Raw genomic sequence first — 22511 nt, forward strand, 5'->3', positions numbered from 1 at the left:
AGAGTTTCAGAGACTCTGGAACATAGAGCAGTGTTTTCATCACCGAAGACATTTTCAGACTGGTTGGATAGGTACCTTTTTCCTCCACAACAGACCAGATGTCACACAATGTCAGATTTTTAAAGAGTTCTGCTGCAGCCATTATAAGATTCCGATCAGCCTGTTTGTCTGCCACAGCATCAGATTTGGGTCTTCCAACTTTATCAATTTTGCATCTTTTTGGGCCATTGCTGTCTTCATCATGAAAACACTCTGGTACTTGTTTTCCAGTCCTGAAATTGATGCTGCATACCTGGTGGTATACTAGCCTGGGTGCCAATCCAAACTTAGTCCCGTCCACAACATTTGAGGTCGGGAAAACATGACGAGCAATAGATTTTTTGATGACTCAAAAAATAGTATTTTCTAATGTATGGGATGATATAGAAACATAGCCACAGTCCCTTCTTTAATTTTGTCTTTTAGCTAATGTGTCAAGAATGAAACAATACATTTTTCATCCAATTTTCAGATTGTGTGTTTTTATGGTACATTTGATGAATAAATGCCTAATTTGCATATATAAACATAACATTAAAAAACTTGTAATACATTTTTTCTTTGGTATGATTTCACTAATCAACTGGAGAGGTTTCATAGTGATAGCTATTCATTTAATTGTTTTCCCTATTACTTAAGAGTGTTGGGCACAACTTTGGCCTTTAATCTAAAAAAAAAAATATGTTCCACTCCATCTTCGGCGGAGGACTTTTAGTATATGATTCAGGAGGGTATTAGGACCAATAAAAACTATGAGGCATTTCTGTTGCAAATTTTTTGTCTTTTTGGGCTAGATTGACTGGCCTATTAGATAACACACCGGTGTGAGAGATCAGGTTACATAACACACAAGTATGGGGTATAAGTATATGGGGGTATTAGTATATGGGCTATAAATATATGGGGGTATAAGTATATGGGGGTATTAGTATATGGGGGTATTAGTACATGGGTTATATGGGGGTATTAGTATATGGGGTATAAGTCGACAGATGTTTGGGTATAGAGGTCTATAAGTAAATGGTATGGCTCTCCACATAGTTTATGTGTTGACGGATGATGAGCTTAGAGGTCTATAAGTAAACAGTAAACAGTATAAGTGTAAGTAAACGGTATACAGTCTGGCTCTCTACATAGTTTGATGTTTGAGTGTAGAGGTCTATAAGTAAACAGTATGAAAACTATAAGTAAACAGTATATAAGTAAATAGTATATAAGTAAACATATAAGTAAACAGTATGGCTCTCTGGTTCTCTACATAGTTTTTCCCCAAGACAGCACCCCCTGATGGGCAGACAGAACTGACGCTGTGTGGTTGGGGATTCCAGTCCCCACCCCGTCCCGCTATCAGCGCTAAAACTCACGAGGTGCGTCTTGGGGAGACGCCATGCCACGTACAGCCCAAGGACAGCAGCAGCACACGGTGAGTCATAGCCAACTGACCAGCAACACACCGTCTAAAGACAGATTAGCATCTCACTGGGTAGCAGTCTAAGAAAGATTAGCATCTCACTGGGTAGCAGTCTAAAGACAGATTAGCATCTCACTGGGTAGCAGTCTAAGAGAGATTGGCATCTCACTGGGTAGCAGTCTAAGAGAGATTAGCATCTCACTGAGTAGCAGTTTTAAAGGAATTATCCGGAGTAAAATGCACTTTAGATCAATTTACGGATGATTGGGAATACATACGTTGAGTTGACATCAAAATCATGTCATTCGGATGTGTTTTGAGAAAGTTCGATTTTACCGTTTTTAGTCAAATCTCGTTAGCGTGGAAGTGAGAAGGCATATTATTTCGCCGCTACAAAACGCTATTTTTATACCTCTTCTACAGTTCCAAACAACATTACACTTACGTGGTAGTGAGTAGAGGGTCCCTAGTAGAGTAGGCTCTGGAAATTCACAATTTCGTCGCCGTTTAAAAAAAAAAAAAAACATAGTCCAGTCCATACAACTTCATTTCAATTTAAAAAAAAAAATACTGGACTATGTTTTTTTTTATTTTTTAAACGGCGACGAAATTATGAATTTCCAGAGCACACTTGGCAATCGACTCCTACGGACTTTCCCCTAAAGATGGCAGCAAAGATGGCAACATTTCCGGAAAGGTACTGGCTTGATGAAATTCATTCTGGACTCTCTATCCAACCACATAAAGACCTCGGGATACTTCCGTTTGGCTTTAGGGACCCTCTACTCACTACCACATAAGTGTAATGTTGTTTGGAACTGTAGAAGAGGTATAAAAATAGCGTTTTGTAGCGGCGAAATAATATGCCCTTCTCACTTCCACGCTAACGAGATTTGACTAAAAACGGTAAAATCGAACTTTCTCAAAACACATCCGAATGACATGATTTTGATGTCAACTCAACGTATGTACTCCCAATCATCCGTAAATTGATCTAAAGTGCATTTTACTCCGGATAATTCCTTTAAGAGAGATTAGCATCTCACTAGGTAGCAGTCTAAGAGAGATTAGCATCTCCCTGGGCAGCAGTTTTAAGAGACCAGCATCTCACTGGGTAGCAGTCTAAGAGAGATTAGCATCTCCCTGGGTAGCAGTTTTAAGAGACCAGCATCTCACTGGGTAGCAGTCTAAGAGAAATTAGCACCTCCCTGGGTAGCAGTTTTAAGAGACCAGCATCTCACTGGGTAGCAGTCTAAGAGAGATTAGCATCTCCCTGGGTAGCAGTTTTAGGGGCTGTGCACACGACGCCGGTTTTTGTGAAACCGGTGAGGTTTTGTTAACGGTTACGCCTTGCATGTACACGACGCCGGCAGTTTAGGAGACTGAAACCGATAGCTTTTGAAACCGGCTTCCGAAGTGGGAACTTTTGAAACCGCCGGCTAACTTTCGCCGTGTGTGGTGGATTTCTATGACTTAAAGGATGCATGTATGTTTTTTATAAACTTTGATATTACTGCAATTATTATGAGACTTCAAGGCCTGTACACATCTTAAGCAGACCAGACCAGGTGTCAAAGAGTGGGGTGAATGAGTGCACAGTGACACTGGGCCTAGACGGTCAAGAGCGAGAGGATGAGGTAATGGTAACTGGAAAAAAACAGAATCAGACAGTTTTGCATATAATTTTTATGCATGATATGACAAGGGGTCCCACCAATATCGGTAACCTTGGTGGATGCTGATAGGCCAACAGGTGTCTTTCGAGGGTGGCGAGAAGGCCCAACTTCAAGGTTAAGGTGTATAAAAGATAGGCCGCAGCCATTTTGATTTTAGATCTCATCGGGGGCCGCCATCTGATGACATCTCACCTCACCCTATTGCTTGACATCTGGTCTGAACATTGTTTAGACTGGATTATCACTGCAATACGGTGAATAAAGATTCAGCAGTCTTCAGAGATCTGTCTATTCTGTCTCCTTCGGACACTCCCAGAGTGCTAATTAGTATTAGTCAAGTGATAAATTGCTAGTGGATTCGAAAGTGGACTAGTTTTTCCACGACACGTGTAGACGCCTGTAGGTGCAAAGCCGGCAACTTTATGACGACATAGCCCCACCTCTCAACTCAGCCACGGCACTCGACCTGACATGTTGCTTGTCAAAACAAACCAAACCATTTATTTATCATATTAAAATGTTTTTCTTTCCCCTGTCATGATTTATGTGCACAATGTAGCCTATCAGCCTTTAGTGGCGAAGTTAGAAGCACACGTTAGCTTAACTTAGTTAAACATTAGCTTACTGCATGTTAGTGTTTTCTCCAGTGGTGCTCAGACCTAATGCAATGCGTAGGCTAAGTATTTGAAATTTCACATAGCAGTCACATACCTTGAAAATGAACTTTATTAGTTTAACAGTTGAATTGAAAACCGAATTGTCTGTAGTCTCCTTATTTCATGTGACGGCTTAACCAGAGCACTTATTAGACATTCTCTGGCTTAACAAACTGTTTCAACAATGTTTTCTTCTACGCGATTCTTATACACACAAAGATTATACTATACTTATATTTACAGCGGCGCCATCGACTGGTCTGGCATATGCACTACAGCACATTTAGCCGGTTACACCTCTGTGTGTACACGCGAGGTTTTTTCTTGCCGGAGTCGTTAAAGGTGTGAAAGCGGTAAGAGAAAATCCACCCGGCGGTGTCGTGTAAACGGCCTCTTAAGAGACCAGCATCTCACTGGGTAGCAGTCTAAGAGAGATTAGCATCTCACTGGGTAGCAGTCTAAGAGAGATTAGAATCTCACTGGGTAGCAGTCTTAAGAGAGATTAGCATCTCACTGGGTAGCAGTCTAAGAGAGAAAGAGAGATTAGAATCTCACTGGGTAGCAGTCTTAAGAGAGATTAGCATCTCACTGGGTAGCAGTCTTAAGAGAGATTAGCATCTCACTGGGTAGCAGTCTTAAAAGAGATTAGCATCACCCAGTTTTAGCCAGAGCAGAGCAACATTGTCCAGCAAGAACACTGAGCGGCTGGTTTACCTGTCTCGGCTTTAAGAAAAGATCAGTGTGTGTGTGTGTGTGTGTGTGTGTGTCACAGCCTAGTGTGTAAGATCCGGTCCGGCTCATCCCAGCTCTTCAGGCCGGTCACGGCGATGGTGAGAGTGGACGAGGAGAAGGCAGAGGGAAGCTACTTCATCAACGGCACTGCAGAGATGCCCGGCTTCACCTTCGTGGTAAAGACTCACCGGGTCACACACACACTCTCACACACACACACACACACACACTCGCTCACAGATAAACACACACTCACACTCACTCACTCACTCACAGATAGACACGCTCACTCACAGATAGATGTACACACACATACACACACTCACTCAAACATAGACACACACACACACGTGGCATTTTCAGCAGGTGAGATGTTAAAGGAACACACCACCCAATGTCAGTAGTAATATATGGAGACTGTTTTGCGAGACAGAGACTGAGTTTGCTGCTGATATTCTGGGGATAGGCTACAACATAGCCAATGCAGGACTTTAGCCTTTTAATATATTTGCTGCATTGGATCTTTCTAGAACAGAGCTTTCTAGCCTCACGTCAGCAGTGCTACATCACCCATATACATTAAAACAACCAGCGGATGGTGGGCGGGTGCGGTTTTGAAAATTGGTCAAAAAACTTTGGTGCTGATGGATGGCGGATGGATGATAAGTTTTGCTATGCAGTTACGGTTGAAATAATAGCCCATCAGCGCATCTCTAGTGTGTGTGTGCCTCTCTCTCGCTCAGAGGGGAGGGGGAGGCCAATCAAGCATGGATTCTAAACTCTGTGGTGGATAGGATCTACAATTAGGTGTTAATTAATATTACTACGCTAGGTCGAAGTACTCCCAAGTGCTATTGCGCCACACATTGTAGTTCTCCTGTTTATTCGCTTGGAAAATCGCCACGTTTCATGTTGTTTGACCGTAGACATTTTAATCAACTACTCGTGTAACTGTATTTAAGTCGGGAAAACGTGGATGTTTTTGATTACTTCTACGTCTGGCTACGTCTGAGCCCGCTAGCATAGCAACATGCTAACACATTCGCGCCGTGCACCAGAGCGTTTGAATGCACGTACCGACACGGGAGAGGTATGACTCAACTCGTGAAAGTTAAGGTAAGAACATATATTACTACTGACATTGGGTGGCGTGTTCCTTTAAGTTTGTAGATTTCTGTGGTTTGACACAGATCTGTGACACACATAGACACACACACACACAGATTTAGCACTAGTGTCCAAAGCATATGTTGTCAGGTGTTGCAGTCCTTGTGTGAGGCTCATGTGACCTCTGATGCACCCCAGGTTCCTGACATCACGCAGGTGCACCCTGACTACGGGCCAGTGGACGGCGGGACGCCCATCACCGTGACAGGACCTCACCTGGACGCCGGCAAGACCAGGAGGGTCACTCTGGACGGAGAGGCCTGTCCAGTGGAGAGGTGTGTGTGTGTGTCTGTCTGTCTGTGTGTGTGTGGTTGTGTGTGTCTGTCTGTGTGTTTGGTGTGTGCGCGTGCGTGTGTGTGTATTTGTGTGTTTGGTGCGTGTGTAAGAGAGAGAATGTGTTTGATTGGTGTTATACTAGGTTAGGAACTTGACCTGTGTGTCAGACTCTGCTCTCTCTCACACATGGACTGCGTTTGTGTGTGTGATACGTGTGTGTGTTTGTGCGTGCGAGTGTGTGTGTGTGTGATGTGTGTGTGTGTGTGTGTGCCAGACTCTGCTCTCTCTCACACAGAGTGTGTGTGCGTGTGATGGGTGTTTGTTTGTGATGTGTCACGATTCTGAGGATGGGACCCACGCGCAAGACGCTTACAGGCCGTATTTCAGACAAACACACTTTAATCTTAAACTACAAACTTGACATTTACAAACTTACTTACATACATACAGGACTACGACCAGAGAAAACAGAGAGACGATCCGACAAAGAACAGAACAGGTGGGTAGAACACAGACCAATTAACAGAAAGACAGAGGACTGGACGAGACTAACGAGACAATAACGGGGAACGAATTCTCACACACACACACACACACAGACTAATTAACAGAAAGACATAACGGGGAACAGGTGTGAGCAGAAACGGAGGGAAACTAATGAGACAGGAAGTGCAGACCATATAAGGGAATGGGTGGAGACAAAGACACATGACCAGACAGGTAAACACATGACACAGAACAATACACAGAATGGCCACCAGGGTGGCACAAAGTCAACAGTTCAGGCCAGATCCTGACAATACGTGTCAGATTGTGCTCTCTCTCACACACAGGGCTCTATCTTGCACTCCAGCGCAATTGACTTTGTATACTCGCGCTTTTGTCTTTCCTATTTTTCAGTCAGCGCATATTACCAAATTTCCCTCACGGGATCAAAAGAGTATATATACTTATACTTATACTATTGGAATTTTCCCTCCACAGGTACATATGCGCCACGGGAGCGTTTCAGCGAAAAGAGGGGGCGTGTTCCGCCGCAAACGGTCCCTGTTGATATTTTGCAGTTTCAGAAAACAATTCCGCCACAGACCAGGAACCTCCTGGTCTAAAGTCATTGGCGCAAGTTCAGATGCTATTTTAAGGGCGCATGCATGGCCACAGGCCTGCATGAATGAATGCTATGCACACCAATCTACAGACAGCCTGTGCACAGGAAACATTCAAAGCCTTGATAATATTTGTCCGTTTCCCGGTTTTGTTTGTGTATTGGTCAACTAAAAGTTTAGTAGCCTATATAGTACATCTACATGCAATATCTTTACAACAACAACGCCTAATTACGACCTATTAATTTGGACAACTTTATACAGCCCTATAGGCTAAAGTTACCTTTAGTTTTGTTCCAATGTACCGTTGTGTATGCGCTTTAACATCAGCCTATAAGCATTATTCCAGCTGCGCTAAAGTTTTGACAAGCACCACAATTTTGCCTACCTTGTTGTAGCCCATCTGAAATAACTCCAAACTTTTCCATGTTCCCTCCATCCTTTCGTTGTTTTCAAAAAACGTTTTATATCCATGATGGCCTTGAAGGCTTGAGTTTGTGAATTCGCTTAAATAAGCTTATTATGTGCTGTTAACCAGCAACCATAGACAGTAAAAGAAAGCAGCATGTAGCCTTGGCTACAATTTCTGTAGTTGCTACGTCCATTCATTGTTATTCTCTCTCCTGCTCAAACAAAAGTTGTGCGTGCATTAAGTTGATGATAACATGTTTACAAACTCTACTTTACAGAAAATATTGTAAATAGCCTATTGTCATGCAGTTAATGGGATACTGTGCAGAGTTGGAAAGGTCAACTTAGAAACTGTTTCTGTTGCCTGATGGCAAGGTACAGCCGTAGCTTACACCTGCAGGAGCGCTTGCTTGGGCGCCTGTGTTGCGCAATGCAGTTTGCTCTTCTCATCTATACGACGCAGTTCCCATTTCTCCAAACCATACATAATTACAAGGACAAATATTGCTACACGAGGGAAATCAGTGTGGTGTTCGATGTGAAAAAATAGGTTTAAATCTAGCGTACAAATTTCCACGAATCAAGGATGTGTTGATGACATAAATTAGGAAATATTAGAGGACTTAATGAGACGTGATGTTGAACTGCATGCCAATGCCATTTAACCCAAATGCCCCAGCAGGAGCACGGGAAAGGAGAGCTTATTTGACAGATCTGTATTGTCTATAGTGAGGTAATATTAGATTACATTGCAAAAATATCACCATGCATTCATAACCTTGTGATTCAGTGAGAGTGATCCCAAAACATCGGAAAGTGACATTTCTGTATTACAGGGGTGGCCAACCTGCGGCTCTTTGCCTCCTCTCGTGCGGCTCGCGGCTGCTCAACTGATGTTCTCATTTCTCCTTGGATTTATAGTTTTATATTTTTTGAAATAGCCTATATTTCTGGTAAATGAAAATGCTTTTCATAAGTTGATAGTACTGGCAATAGTTAGGCTGCAATGTTTAAATTAAAATAGTTTTATTGTCATGTTATGGATAGAAGTCTAGCCCAATAGGAAGCAGAAACGTTTGTTTCTTTAGCCAGGTGTAATGCTACTGTTGCAATCAGGAAAACCTTGATGCTAAGAGTAAATAGAAAGAGGAACACGGACATTCAAAAGGCGGATTAATCTTTTTTGTAGGCTAGCATAACCCTTCTGGTTGATATGTCAACATAACCAAAATAAAACGGTAAAAAAACTGTTTAACACGTTAGTTTGGTATTGGTATGCCAGACTTAACTGATGCATAAAAGCTTCAAACCTGAACATTTCCCAAAGGCACTGACCTTTGCAAGTACAAGGTAAAGGTATGATACATAGACGTCAGTCAGAGAAGCAGACACTCGACGGAACATTTGACGGTCACATTGACAGCATATCAGTTGTTACATCAGAGCATTTCTCATGGTAATAAGTCAGTCAGTGAGGGGGAATGTGTGATGTGTGTCAGATATCTTTGTTGCTTGCTACTCATTTCTGAAAACGATCATTTGTAGCATCTGCCAAGTGTCTCATTTTAAATGAAGAAGAAGAAGATTTAAATTGTAGGGCTACGTCGCTGTTGTGGTGTGGGCATCTTTTTTTGTTGTGCGGCTCTTTTGAGTTGTGTTGACATTTTTTTTGGCTCTTCATGCTGGACTGGTTGGCCACCCCTGCTGTATTACATTTTGTCAAGAGGAAAAATCAATAGCAAACTGTTTCCAACTGACTATAGCGCTGTGAACCGTTCCTGGCTGCGCCTGGCAAATCCGCCATCATAATAGCAATCCGCTATGGAACAAGCGTGCCTGTTGTTAAAGGGAATGTGAGATGACGCTCTGATTGGTTTATTGCACGTTACGCCCAAACCCATGAGTAATGTAGCTACTACAGACCACCCCATTTTAGATTTGCGTCGGGCGCAACAGTCATTAACCCGCCGGTAAAATAGAAACAGCGCCCAAGATCCGCCCACAAAGCAATTTGCGCAAAGTCAATTGCGCTAAAGTGCAAGATAGAGCCCACAATGTGTGTGTTTGTGTGTGTGTGTGTGTGATATGTGTGTGTTTGTGTGTGTGTGTGTGTGTGTCAGGCTCTGCTTTCTCTCACACATAGAGTTTGTGTTTGTGCGTGAGTGATATGCGTGTGTGTGTGTGTGATATGCGTGTGTGTGATATGTGTGTGTGTTTGTGATATGTGTGTGTATGTGTGTGTGTGTGATATGCGTGTGTGTGTTTGTGTGTGTGTGTGTGTGTGATATGCAGAGGTGGAAAAAGTATGAAAATATTGTACTCAAGTAAAAGTACCAATACCTTGATGAAATATTACTCAAGTACAAGTTAAAATACCGATCTGAAAATGTACTTAAGTAAAAAGTAGTTCATTTAAAATGTACTTTAAGTAAAAGTTACTTAGTTACTTTCCTAAAAAAAATCCTCCATAGTAATGCATGGGGTTAGTCAGTTGTCTACAAAATATCACAACCCTTCCGCGGCAAAACGTTGACATGTGAATACATTGAGCCAATCATGTGGTGTGTTGTAAAATACATTGAGCCAATCATGTGGTGTGCTGTGAAGACATCGTGCCAATCATCTGTTGTGATCTCGCTGCTGGAGCAAGATTGGTGTCGTGAAGCCTTACGCACACGCATTTCTGCCGAAATAGATGCACGATAAGTGCCCAAAAAGTTTTGCAATATGGCCGCCGAGTGGAGTGGAGGTACTTGCCTGAAAAGGACTTTGGTCCTAGCTCGAGTTGCTGCAGCCAGCAGCTAAGGCAGCCATGTTCATGCTCCTAGTGTGTAGCGCTGCAGCAACTCGAGCTAGGTAAAACCGATTGTTTCAGTTTTGTTCATACCGACAGTACTCGGTGACGTTGAGAAATGGAGATCTATGTGAAAAATCACCAGAGTTCTCCTTTAAGTTTGAGCAGTAGTTGATTTTCAAAGTTAGTTGCACTCATCCTTGCGTCGCTTTGAAATGAACAGTAATCCAGCACAACTGAAAAGCCCCTCACAGGCAGCTGAGGCAGGCAGGCTAATGTTGAGTTGCAGAGAGTTTTTTTATATTTGGAAATGAGCAGAAGGTTCAGCAGATTAAAGGGCGTCGAACTGGGGGGGAGAGTGAGAAGTATAGGGCCCCAATGGAGGAGAGGGCCCTTGAAAAGTGAAATACGGGGGGTACAACATTTTCACCAGGCATTAGTAATAACTCAGGTAATCCACACATAAAAAGTCCAAACAACTCCATAAGTAGAGTCATGTGTAATGAAGTGGAATAACACAGGGAAAAAGTATTGAACAAGCTAAGAAAAAGCACTAAGGCAAGGAAAGGGAAGGAACGAGCTGGAATCTGTAAGTAGTTAGAGAGTAGTTATCCTTTCTATCTGGGCAAATTAATATAAGCTTGGTTAGTAGCCTACATATTGATGGGCTATAAAAAGGTTTTTCATTACCAAGGTGTCACACAAGAAACATTTCATGATGGATAAAAGCAAAAAGCTCTCCCAAGACCTTTGCAACCTTATTGTTGCAAAACATATCAATGAAACTGGTTACAGATGCATTTCAAAACTTCAGAATCTTCAGTAAGCAGCATGGGAGCCATTATCTGCAAGTGGAAGAAACATCACTGCATCATCAACCGGCCACGCAATATTTCTGACCAGGGAGTCAGAAGGATAGTCAATTCCAAGAGCCAAGGACCACTCGGAGAAAGCTCCAGAAAGACTTGAAGGCAGCCAATTCAATTAAATTCAATTAAACAGTTCTGGAAGTAACTAAAGATCAGGATTCACAAGAGGGACCCCTGGAATCTGTTTAGAACAATGGACCAAAATCACACCTGATACTGTGACTAATACCTTTTGTCATACAGGAAATGTCTTGAAGCTGTCTAAAGGCTTTTCTACAAAGTATTGAAGAAATTTCAGTAGGCACGCTCAATACTTTTTTCCTGTGTCATTCCACTTTAATACACATAACTCTTATGTTTTGGATTTTTTATATGTGTGTTAATATAATGTGTGGTGAAAATTTCGAATAGACTCACTGGAAGTTTAAGCTAATTACTGAAAATATATATGACTATATGTCCACCATATATTTATTTTACCTGAATATTTTAACTTCCAAATTAAATGTCAAAATGAATGTCAGACGAAATTTAAAGTTTGACTGACTGGATTTTGTATACAAAACAGTGAAAAAGGTCACTCTCACTCTCCCTTGCTAAAGAGCTAAATGGTTTAGTCCGCCTGCACGATTCATAAGGTAGTCTATCTTTTGTTTATTTAGTTGAGCATCGCTAGTAGTGGACCGCTAATTGTTGTGCTGCTGGTGCAATGTCTTTCTCCAAGAAAGCCAAGTCAGGTTATTAAAAAGAGAGACATCAAAATGAGGGGAAACAACTGCTAATAAACTTCTTTCCAAAGAAAGGTGAGCACAAACGTCAAAACACGAAATCCCATGGTGTTTGCTTGAATATCTCCGCTATCATTAGTGCTAACTGAGACAACCCATTGAAATAGCGGAAAATACACTTTCATAGGTTAGGCTACACATGTAATCTGATGCATTTCGTGATCCAGCTCCATCTCCCATCACTTTCAGAAAGACTGCATGGCGCCAGCTTGATTCATGTCCTGTTGTAGGCTACATGCTGATCATTGTCACTAGGCTAGTGGTTTAGGGCGCGATTTCTTTTCTCTCCCTTTCTGTTTTCGTTAGTCTTAACTTTTTTTTTTACTCAAGTAACGGATGGGATTTTTGATGTAGCGAAGTACAATACTTCGCTCAAAATGTAATCAAGTAAAATTTAAAATACTGATTTTATAAACTACTTCAAAAATACAAAATACACAGAAAAAATACTCAATACAGTAAAGTGAGTAAATGTATTTTGTTACTTTCCACCTCTGGTGATATGTTTGTGTGTGTGTGATATGTGTGTGTGTGTGTGTGATATGTGTGTGAGATGTGTGTGTGTGTGATATGCGTGTGTGTTATATGTGTGTGTGTGTGATATGTGTGTCAGACTCTGCTTTCTCTCACACATTGCAGTGTGTTTGCGGTTGGGGAGAACGTGTGGTCCATCGTGTGTGTGTGTTTGCAGTGTGTTTGCGGTTGGGGAGAATGTGTGGTCCATCGTGTGTGTGTGTTTGCGGTTGGGGAGAATGTGTGGTCCATCGTGTGTGTGTGTGTGTGTGTGTTTGCAGTGTGTTTGCGGTTGGGGAGAACGTGTGGTCCATCGTGTGTGTGTGTGTGTGTGTGTTTGCAGTGTGTTTGCGGTTGGGGAGAACGTGTGGTCCATCGTGTGTGTGTCCCAGCCGGTCAGTGAGGTGCGGGACGTGGTCCTGCGCGTCTACATCGATAAGTCGCACGTCCAGACCACCAAGATCTTTCGCTACAAGGAGACGCCCCAGATCACCGACGTCCGACCGGACTGCAGCTTCGATCGGTAAGACTGACCGTGTCCCGTCTGGAGACCTGTGTGTGTGATATGTGTGTGTGATGTGTGTGTGTGTGTGTGATATGTGTGTGTGATGTGTGTGTGTGATGTATGTGTGATATGTGTGTGTGAGATGTTAGATGTGTGTGTGTGTGATATGTGTGTGTGATGTGTGTGTGTGTGATATGTGTGTGTGATATGTGTGTGTGTGATATGTGTCTGATATGTGTGTGTGTGATGTGTGTGTGTGAGATATGTGTGTGAGATGTGTGTGTGATGTGTGTGTGAGATGTGTGCGTGATATGTGTATGTGAGATGTGTGTGTGAGATGAGTGTGGGATGTGTGTGTGTGATATGTGTGTGTGATATGTGTGTGTGTGTGTGTGTGAGATGTGTGTGTGATATGAGTGTGTGAGATGTGTGTGTGTGATATGTGTGTGTGAGATGTGTTTGTGAGTGTAAACCAGAGTGGTGTCAGTGTGTGATGTTATTCATGTGTGATGTTGTTTATGTGATGTTGTTTATGTGTGATGTTGTTTGTGTTGTTTATGTGTGATGTTTATGTGTGGTGGTGTTCATGTGTGATGTTGTTTATGTGTGGTGTTGTTTACGTGTGATGTTGTTTATGTGTGCGGATATTCGGTGATGTGCATGTGTGATGTTGGTTTATGTGTGATGTTGTTTATGTGTGATGGTTGTTTATGTGTGATGTTGTTTATGTGTGGTGATATTCGGTGATGTGCATGTGTGATGTTGTTTATGTGTGATGTTGTTTATGTGTGGGGATATTCGGTGATGTTGTTCATGTGTGATGTTGTTTATGTGTGAGTGTGTGTGTATGTGTGATGTTGTTTATGTGAGGCGATATTCGGTGATGTGCATGTGTGATGTTGTTTATGTGTGAGTGTGTGTGTATGTGTGATGTTGTTTATGTGAGGCGATATTCGGTGATGTGCATGTGTGATGTTGTTTATGTGTGGTGATATTCGGTGATGTGCATGTGTGATGTTGTTTATGTGTGGTGATGTTCAATGATGTTTATGTGTGAGTGTGTGTGTATGTGTGATGTTGTTTATGTGAGGTGATATTCGGTGATGTGCATGTGTGATGTTGTTTATGTGTGGTCATATTCGGTGATGTTCATGTGTGATGGTTGTTTTCATCATCAGTGGTTCCAGAATCACTATTGAAGGACAAAATCTGGATTCTGTGTACCGCACCATCATCCACTTCAAGCCCAACGAGATCCACCTGAAGCCAGTTTCCATAGTAAGACTTCAATCACCTGTCTCACCTGAGCCCAGTTTCCATTCTTTCACACAAGCCTACGTCACAGACCACTTGGAGGTGCAGAGTTTTGGTTGATTTGACCATCAGTTAACTTTAAAACAGGCTTACTTTGGATAGACAATAGCAATATATCATAGGAGTAATTAACGTCAAAAAATCTAGACTGGAGTAACTCAACATTTGGCACCTCCGACATATTTAAGCAATAAGCCCCGAGAGGTCGTAGGTTACACTAAATTTACAACAGCTAAGGGCCGTTAGGCACGGCGTGCTAGAGGAGTTGTTAGGCACGACGTGCTAGCGGAGTGCCTAAAACGCCCCTTAGCTGTTGTAAATTCAGTGTAACCTATGGACACGAGTGGCTTATTGCTTTTCTAAAACTGTTACTACATATCTGGCAAGATTTAATAAAATAAAGGCACAGCAACGAGAAATGTATGATTTATTCATAGATAATCATTCTTTCACCAAGAAATATATTTCTTCTATCTGAATGGTTGCCAAGCAACGTTGAGATGCAGCTACTTAAACTTTTGTATAAAGTTATGGTAGCGTAGTAATATAGAATAAAATGCGGTTAAGGTGTATGTTTATGCTGCATTTTACAATGGCATCGAATGTGATTCAGCCAATCACAATCAAGGACCGGAACTATCAGTTTTATGTAGCCTTCACATGCTATGGAAAAGATGATATTTTCTATTTGTGAACTGGTATTTACCAGTGTGTTGTGTTCAAGAGCTTTTGTTGTCGTACTGTAGGGAAATGAAAGATGGACTCACAGATCCGGACCTGTTATTTGGGTAAAACAATTTTAGATTGCTTAATTCATCTGCTACAGCAAGAAGATGATTTATCAAAACTCAAACGGTAAATAATATGCTGTATATTTTCTAGATCATGAAGTTAATAGAGCTACTAGAGCTAGTATTTCTGTTTTAGCTGCATACGCTAGGTATACCCTTAGCATAGCTGCATACGCTAGGTCTACCCTTATGTGAAGCATAGCTGCATACGCTAGGTCTACCCTGATGTGAATCATAGCTGCATACGCTAGGTCTACCCTGATGTGAAGCATAGCTGCGTGCATACGCTAGGTCTACCCTGATGTGAAGAATAGCTGCATACGCTAGGTCCCTTAGCATAGCTGCATACGCTAGGTCTACCCTTATGTGAAACATAGCTGCATACGCTAGGTCTACCCTGATGTGAAGCATAGCTGCATACGCTAGGTCTACCCTTAGCATAGCTGCATACGCTAGGTCTACCCTGATGTGATGCATAGTTGCATACGCTAGCTAGGTCCACCCTTATGTGAAACATAGCTGCATACGCTAGGTCTACCCTTATGTGAAGCATAGCTGCATACGCTAGGTCTACCCTGATGTGAAGCATAGCTGCATACGCTAGGTCTACCCTTAGCATAGCTGCATACGCTAGGTCTACCCTTAGCATAGCTGCATACGCTAGCTAGGTCTACCCCTCTAGCCGTGGCCCACTGGTTAGCACTCTGGACTTGTAACCGGAGGGTTGCCGGTTCAAGCCCCGACCAGTGGGCCGCGGCTGAAGTGCCCTTGAGCAAGGCACCTAACCCCTCACTGCTCCCCGAGCGCCGCCATTGTAGCAGGGAGCTCACTGCATACGCTAGGTCTACCCTTAGCATAGCTGCATACGCTAGGTCTACCCTGATGTAAAGCATAGCTGCATACCCTAGCTAGGTCTACCCTTAGCATAGCTGCATATGCTAGGTCTACCCTTACCATAGCTGCATACGCTAGGTCTACCCTGATGTAAAGCATAGCTGCATACCCTAGCTAGGTCTACCCTTAGCATAGCTGCATACGCTAGGTCTACCCTTAGCATAGCTGCATACGCTAGGTCTACCCTGATGTGAAGTAGGGGTGTAACGGTTCATGTATTCGTATTGAACCGAAACGGTACGGGCGTCACGGTTCGGTGCATGACACGGATTTACACGGAGAATACACGGTATAAAAAAACATAAAACTCGTGTGCGTATTAATTAATGTCATACGCAATTACTGTTAAGTAGCGAGAGTTACGGGAGTTCTTTAGCGACACCTAATGCTAATCTGTAGCCTCGCCTTAGCTCTGAAGCTCTGATTAGTGCCTATGTTTTTTTTGTCAGGTCGTTGGTCGAGTCAGTCAGTCAGAGATAGTAGCACTATTAGCGGCATTTGACACCATTGATCATAGCATCCTAATTCACCGCCTTGCGAAGTGGGTGGGTCTCTCTGATAATGCTCTAAACTGGTTTCAAACCTACATTACTGGCAGAGATTTTTATATCAGTCTAGGAGATCATGTATCTGAAAAACATGACTTGGCTTTTGGTGTGGCCCAGGGGAGCTGCCTTGGTCCCCTGCTATTTTCTCTATATATGCTTCCATTGGGAAACGTCATAAGTCAGCATAATGTAAACTTCCACAGCTACGCAGATGATACCCAATTGTATATCTCTGTGGAGCCAACTAACCCAGATGGCCTTTGCTCCCTCACTGCATGCCTAACCTCCATTAATCAGTGGATGAGCAAAAACTTTTTGAAACTAAATGATGACAAAACAGAGGTACTTCTGGTTGGACCAAAACTAAAGCGAGATATTATTCTTAGTAATTTGGGGAACTTGGCACACCAGGTCAAATCAAAAGTAACAAGCCTCGGTGTCATCCTAGATGCAGAGTTAAGTTTTAAGCCCCATATCAGTAAAGTTACTCAGACAGCCTATTTCCACTTGAGAAACATTGCCAAAGTGCGGCCCTTTTTAACTCAACAAGATGCAGAAAAACTAATTCACGCCTTTATCACTAGCAGGTTAGACTACTGCAATGCACTTTTCACTGGTCTTCCCAAAAAACATCTAAAGAAATTGGCACTCATACAGAACTCTGCGGCTAGACTTTTAACTAAGACTAAGAAGAGAGAACACATCACCCCTGTGTTGGCTGAACTGCACTGGCTCCCTATTTCCTATAGAATTGATTTTAAGGTTATGTTAATTACTTACAAAGCTCTGAATGGCATAGCACCTTCATATATCTCTGAGCTTTTAATATCTTATCAACCACAAAGGAAACTTAGATCATCCAATTCAAATCTTTTAATCGTACCCAAAGTGCTCCTCAAACAAAGTGGAGAAGCTGCGTTTATCCATTATGCCCCCAAACTATGGAACACCCTGCCTCTGTACATCAAGCAGGCGAGTTCAGTAAATATTTTTAAAAAACATCTGAAAACATACCTGTACAGGAAAGCTTTTAGTTAACTCATCTTATCCTGTAGACTACATTTTCAGATTATTCTACATCTGCTACTATTGGAGGGCGCAGCCAGCCAGAAGCAGATGGGCTCCCCCTATTAAGTCAGGTTCTGCTCAAGGTTTCTTCCTGGAATATGGGAGTTTTTCCTTGCCACAGTTGCCATATGGCGTGCTTGTGGGGGGTAAGAGGGTTAAGGCTGCCAGTCTTATGACATGTCATTTTCTATATTTTTGATATGTTGCTGAGTAGATCATAAACAGCAAAGAAAAGTGATTGATAATGACTGACTGACTATTATTGTGTTACATGCTTCAAATGTAAAGCACTTTGAGCTGCATTCTGTGTATGAAAGGTGCTATACAAATAAAGCTTTTTATTATTATTATTATTAGCACTAAGGTGGCGACACACATTAGAGGATCCGCTGGTCTCTTCGCAAGTTTGAGAACTTCAGTTACAGTAGTACAGGCGAGAGAGTGGTGGATAAAAAAACTGTGTGTCGGCGTTGTTCAGCAGTTGTTGGGTATGTGAGTGGAATGCTACACATGTTCGAAGCAATCACCCAGATGATGTAGGCTACCAATCACAGACAGAAAGCCATGTAAATCGCGTGGTAATTACCTTTATGTTGGGGTAACTTGTAACTTCTCACATGAGGAGCTGGTAGTGTTAAGTGCATAGACAGTAAGTGTCAACGCTAACCAGGCTAATAAACAACATGCTACGGTGAGTTAACGTCGAAGGGCAAAGTCATGTGACTTCTAGTTGTAGTCTGTTTATGAAATGAAAGGAGCAATTTCGTTTTTTAAAAGAATGCAAAATAGTGTGATATTTTCACAGTTAGTAGACTAGATTATTACTCTACACACACTGAAAAATATTGAGGCAAATTGTAGACCCTTCCATATACAACTAAACACAGATGTTGAAGGTCTTGCTTAAGTGGATTTTTAAAAATCATTATTCTATGTAATTTGCACTTTCAGAAATAAGAGATGCTTTAGGCCTATTTTAAGTTTTATAGCTGATTGTCTTATTTTGTTTACAACTTACAGATGGAGTCTGGGTACTTATTGTACTGTTTACCCTACATCTTACACACTTCAGGCTGTTGCAGATAGCTCAGGGAAGAGACTGTATGACACTAGGTGGTACAGCCTGATACATGCACAATAATAAAAAAAAAAATTCTGCATTTTTGGTTTTGCTTTTCCCTCCATTGTACCGAACTCGTACCGAACCGTGATGTCCGAACCGAGGTATGAACCGAACCATGACTTCTGTGTACCGTTACATCACTAATGTGAAGCATAGCTGCATACGCTAGCTAGGTCTACCCTTAGCATAGCTGCATATGCTAGGTCTACCCTTAGCATAGCTGCATACGCTAGCTAGGTCTACCCTTATGTGAAGCATAGCTGCATACGCTAGGTCTACCCTTAGCATAGCTGCATACGCTAGGTCTACCCTGATGTGAAGCATAGCTACTAGGCTAATCATTTTGAAAAGTTCCAAGGATATCTCATCTCAGCAACTCGTGCATCAAAATATTCTACGAGCTGCCCAGTAAAAAATACCACATGACGGGGTGTTCATGTGCATTTTCCACGTCGGCTTTTGGTATACCATAATTACCATAGCATGTGAAGGCTCCATTAGAATTAGTATTCTAAAGACATTATAGCTTGTTGTAGTTACGAAAATGATAGCCAAGGAGCCAGAAGAGAACACACATGGATGGCTATTAAAACGGTGCCCTCATTATACAAATGAACATGCTAAAATACTTTTATAACCCTTGAGCCAGCTCCTTACTATGTGATCTCCATGGTGATACAACGTTTGTTTGCACCTCCAACAGCATGGCGTACCCTCAAATGCCCACAAATGCCCTTAAATGCCCACAAATACCCTCAAATGCCCTGAAACGCCCACAAATGCCCTCAAACGCCCTTAAACGCCCACAAATGCCCAAAAACGCCCACAAATGCCCAAATACGCTAGCACACGCTAGCTAGGTCTACCCTTAGCATAGCTGCATACGCTAGGTCTACCCTTATGTGAAGCATAGCTGCATACGCTAGGTCTACCCTTAGCATAGCTGCATACGCTAGCTAGGTCTACCCTGATGTGAAGCATAGCTGCATATGCTAGGTCTACCCTTAGCAGAGCTGCATACGCTAGGTCTACCCTGATGTGAAGCATAGCTGCATACGCTAGATAGGTCCAGCTCCAGTAGTAACAGCTATAGTAACATCTCAATAACCTACTTCACCACAGGTGGATTGTGTGTGTGTGTGTGTGTGTGTGTGTGTGTGTGTGTGTGTGTGTGTGTATGTGCAGTGATAGCATAGTGGCTAAGGAGCTGGGCTAGCATACAGTAGCCTGTAAAGTTGTGGGTTCAATCCCCACCTTCCACCGTTGTGCCCTTGAGCACTTAACCCTGAGTTGCTCCGGCAACGATGGCCCTTGAGCACTTAACCCTGAGTTGCTCCGGCAATGATGGCCCTTGAGCATTTCAACTTAAGTGGTGGGGTGTGTATATTGGGATACTTTGGATAAAAGCGTCTGCTGAACAAAAAAATGTATATGTGTGTGTGTGTGTGTGTGTGTTTTGCTAAGGAGTGTCTGGGTAAGGCACAGCCAACGCAGATGGAGTGTGTGACACCAGAGTTTCCGCATGACGAGTCGGAGTCGGGCGAGCTGACCCTTGACATGGATGGAGCCCGCGGGCTTTGGAGGGGAGACTTCCACTACCACCCGTACGGCAGCCCCATCCCCTTCGAGACCGAGGGCCACATCCTGCGCCTGTACCCTGGCCTGGACGAGGTCTCCCTGCATGTGAGTGAGGGGTTATCATCTCAGGGGTGGAGTTATCACCTCAAGGGGGGGTTATCATCTTGCGGGGGGGGGGGGTGTGTTATCACCTCAGGGGTGGAGTTAACCTCTCAGGGGAAGGAGTTATCACTACAGGGGAGGGGTTATCGTCTCAGGGGAGGGGTTATCATCTCGGGGGGGGGGGGGGGTGTATCACCTCAGAGGTCGAGTTATCACCTCAGGGGAGGGATTATCATCGCAGGGTCATCATGTAAGTGGGGGGGACATGCTTGTTGATTAGATTACAGTTTTTCTTGATTGCTTTGATGCAACAGTCAACAGTCCACATTAACAACAGTTAACACACAGTGGCACTCATGGTCAAAATGACACACTTTGCCTGCAAAAGACAACACTCTCAAAACATTTAAAACACACAGCAAAAGCAGATTTTGCCATCAAGCAACACAACTTGTTGTCAAATCACTGTTCACTTTCAATCAATCATTACACACTGTCCAACAAAATGCAAAACACCACTCTCAAAATGAGGAGTTTCATCCTGAATGTCTGTGCCATTTCTTCTCATTTTTCTGATATCAGAAAAACTATGGAATGACAAAATGTATTAAATAAAAATGAATTGTTTTCATTCCTCCCAAGATGTAACTACATTGACATCTAGGACCTACAGTAATCACCTGGACACATTTCATACACAGAACTACACCTTGATATTTTTCATTGAAATAGACCTACAGTAAACACCTGGACATGTCAGCTTTTTTTTCACCAAAGAGGCAATACAGTACTTTCTCTACATGTCCTCCATACTTGCAAATAGCAACATGGAACAGACATTGTATCTCTTATGGATAATGAACAATTGCTGATTGAAGAATTGTGCAAAGGAGATTCACACATTGACATTACAAGTTCATAAGTTTGCAAGCAATATCTGTTAGCTGTGGATAAATGTTTTCCATTTGTTACACACAGTTAATCCAATGGAGTTTGGAGTCTATGTATGAAAACTGTATTGAATGTTTTGAAAAAGGATGTGAAACATGAGTTAAACCAATGAAAAGGTGTTAAATCATTTGCAAGAGATGACTTCTGCTGTGTGTGTGTGTGTGTATGTGTGGGTGTGTTAAATAATTTGCAAGAGATACTTCTGCTGTGTGTGTGTGTGTGTGTGTGTGTGTGTGTGTGTGTGTTTAATCATTTGCAAGAGATGACTTCTGCTGTGTGTGTGTGTGTGTGTGTGTGTGTGTTAAATCATTTGCAAGAGATGACTTCTGCTGTGTGTGTGTGTGTGTGTGTGTGTGTGTGTGTGTGTTTAATCATTTGCAAGAGATGACTTCTGCTGTGTGTGTGTGTGTGTGTGTGTGTGTGTTAAATCATTTGCAAGAGATGACTTCTGCTGTGTGTGTGTGTGTGTGTGTGTGTGTTAAATCATTTGCAAGAGATGACTTCTGCTGTGTGTGTGTGTGTGTGTGTGTGTGTTAAATCATTTGCAAGAGATGACTTCTGCTGTGTGTGTGTGTGTGTGTGTGTGTGTGTGTGTGTGTGTTTAATCATTTGCAAGAGATGACTTCTGCTGTGTGTGTGTGTGTGTGTTAAATCATTTGCAAGAGATGACTTCTGCTGTGTGTGTGTGTGTGTGTGTGTGTGTGTTAAATCATTTGCAAGAGATGACTTCTGCTGTGCTAAGAAGGCGGAGCTCAAGGCCAAGTGGATCCCAGTTTCATTAAAGTGCATCAAAGCAATCGAGAAAAACTGTATTTAGACACTTTATTGATCCAGCTGTTGATTAGATGAGATTAATTAGACACTTTATTGATCCAGCTGTTGATTAGATGAGATTAATTAGACACTTTATTGATCCAGCTGTTGATTAGATGAGATTAATTAGACACTTTATTGATCCAGCTGTTGATTAGATGAGATTAATTAGACACTTTATTGATCCAGCTGTTGATTAGATGAGATTAATTAGACACTTTGTTGATCAAACTGTTGATTAGATGAGATTAATTTGACACTTTATTGATCCAGAGGGAAATGTTTATTGTTATTATTGTTTGTTTGTTTGTTTGCTGAACAGCACCAAAAGCTCAACCATGTAAATTCCTGCATGACCATCACAATGACGGTGGGCGGAGTGGACT

General features: G+C 42.4%; 1 protein-coding gene across 2 annotated transcripts in view; it reads left to right on the plus strand.

Annotated features, from left to right (window-relative positions):
• Positions 1–22511, plus strand: part of mst1rb (macrophage stimulating 1 receptor b) — a 72136-nt gene that overhangs the window by 13639 nt on the left and 35986 nt on the right. For both annotated transcript variants that reach the window (XR_006031093.1, XM_042088560.1), the window contains exons 5-11: positions 1302–1462; positions 4555–4690; positions 5820–5956; positions 12782–12961; positions 14122–14221; positions 20146–20364; positions 22448–22511. The exon at positions 22448–22511 is cut by the window's right edge and continues 83 nt beyond it. Coding sequence is in view for 1 of the 2 variants with exons in the window: in XM_042088560.1 (XP_041944494.1) it covers positions 1302–1462; positions 4555–4690; positions 5820–5956; positions 12782–12961; positions 14122–14221; positions 20146–20364; positions 22448–22511 (997 nt within the window). In the remaining variant the exon portion in view is untranslated. The remainder of the gene's footprint in view (positions 1–1301; positions 1463–4554; positions 4691–5819; positions 5957–12781; positions 12962–14121; positions 14222–20145; positions 20365–22447) is intronic.

Source organism: Alosa sapidissima, chromosome 4 (assembly GCF_018492685.1).
Source record: "Alosa sapidissima isolate fAloSap1 chromosome 4, fAloSap1.pri, whole genome shotgun sequence".
NCBI classification, from domain to species: domain Eukaryota; kingdom Metazoa; phylum Chordata; class Actinopteri; order Clupeiformes; family Clupeidae; genus Alosa; species Alosa sapidissima.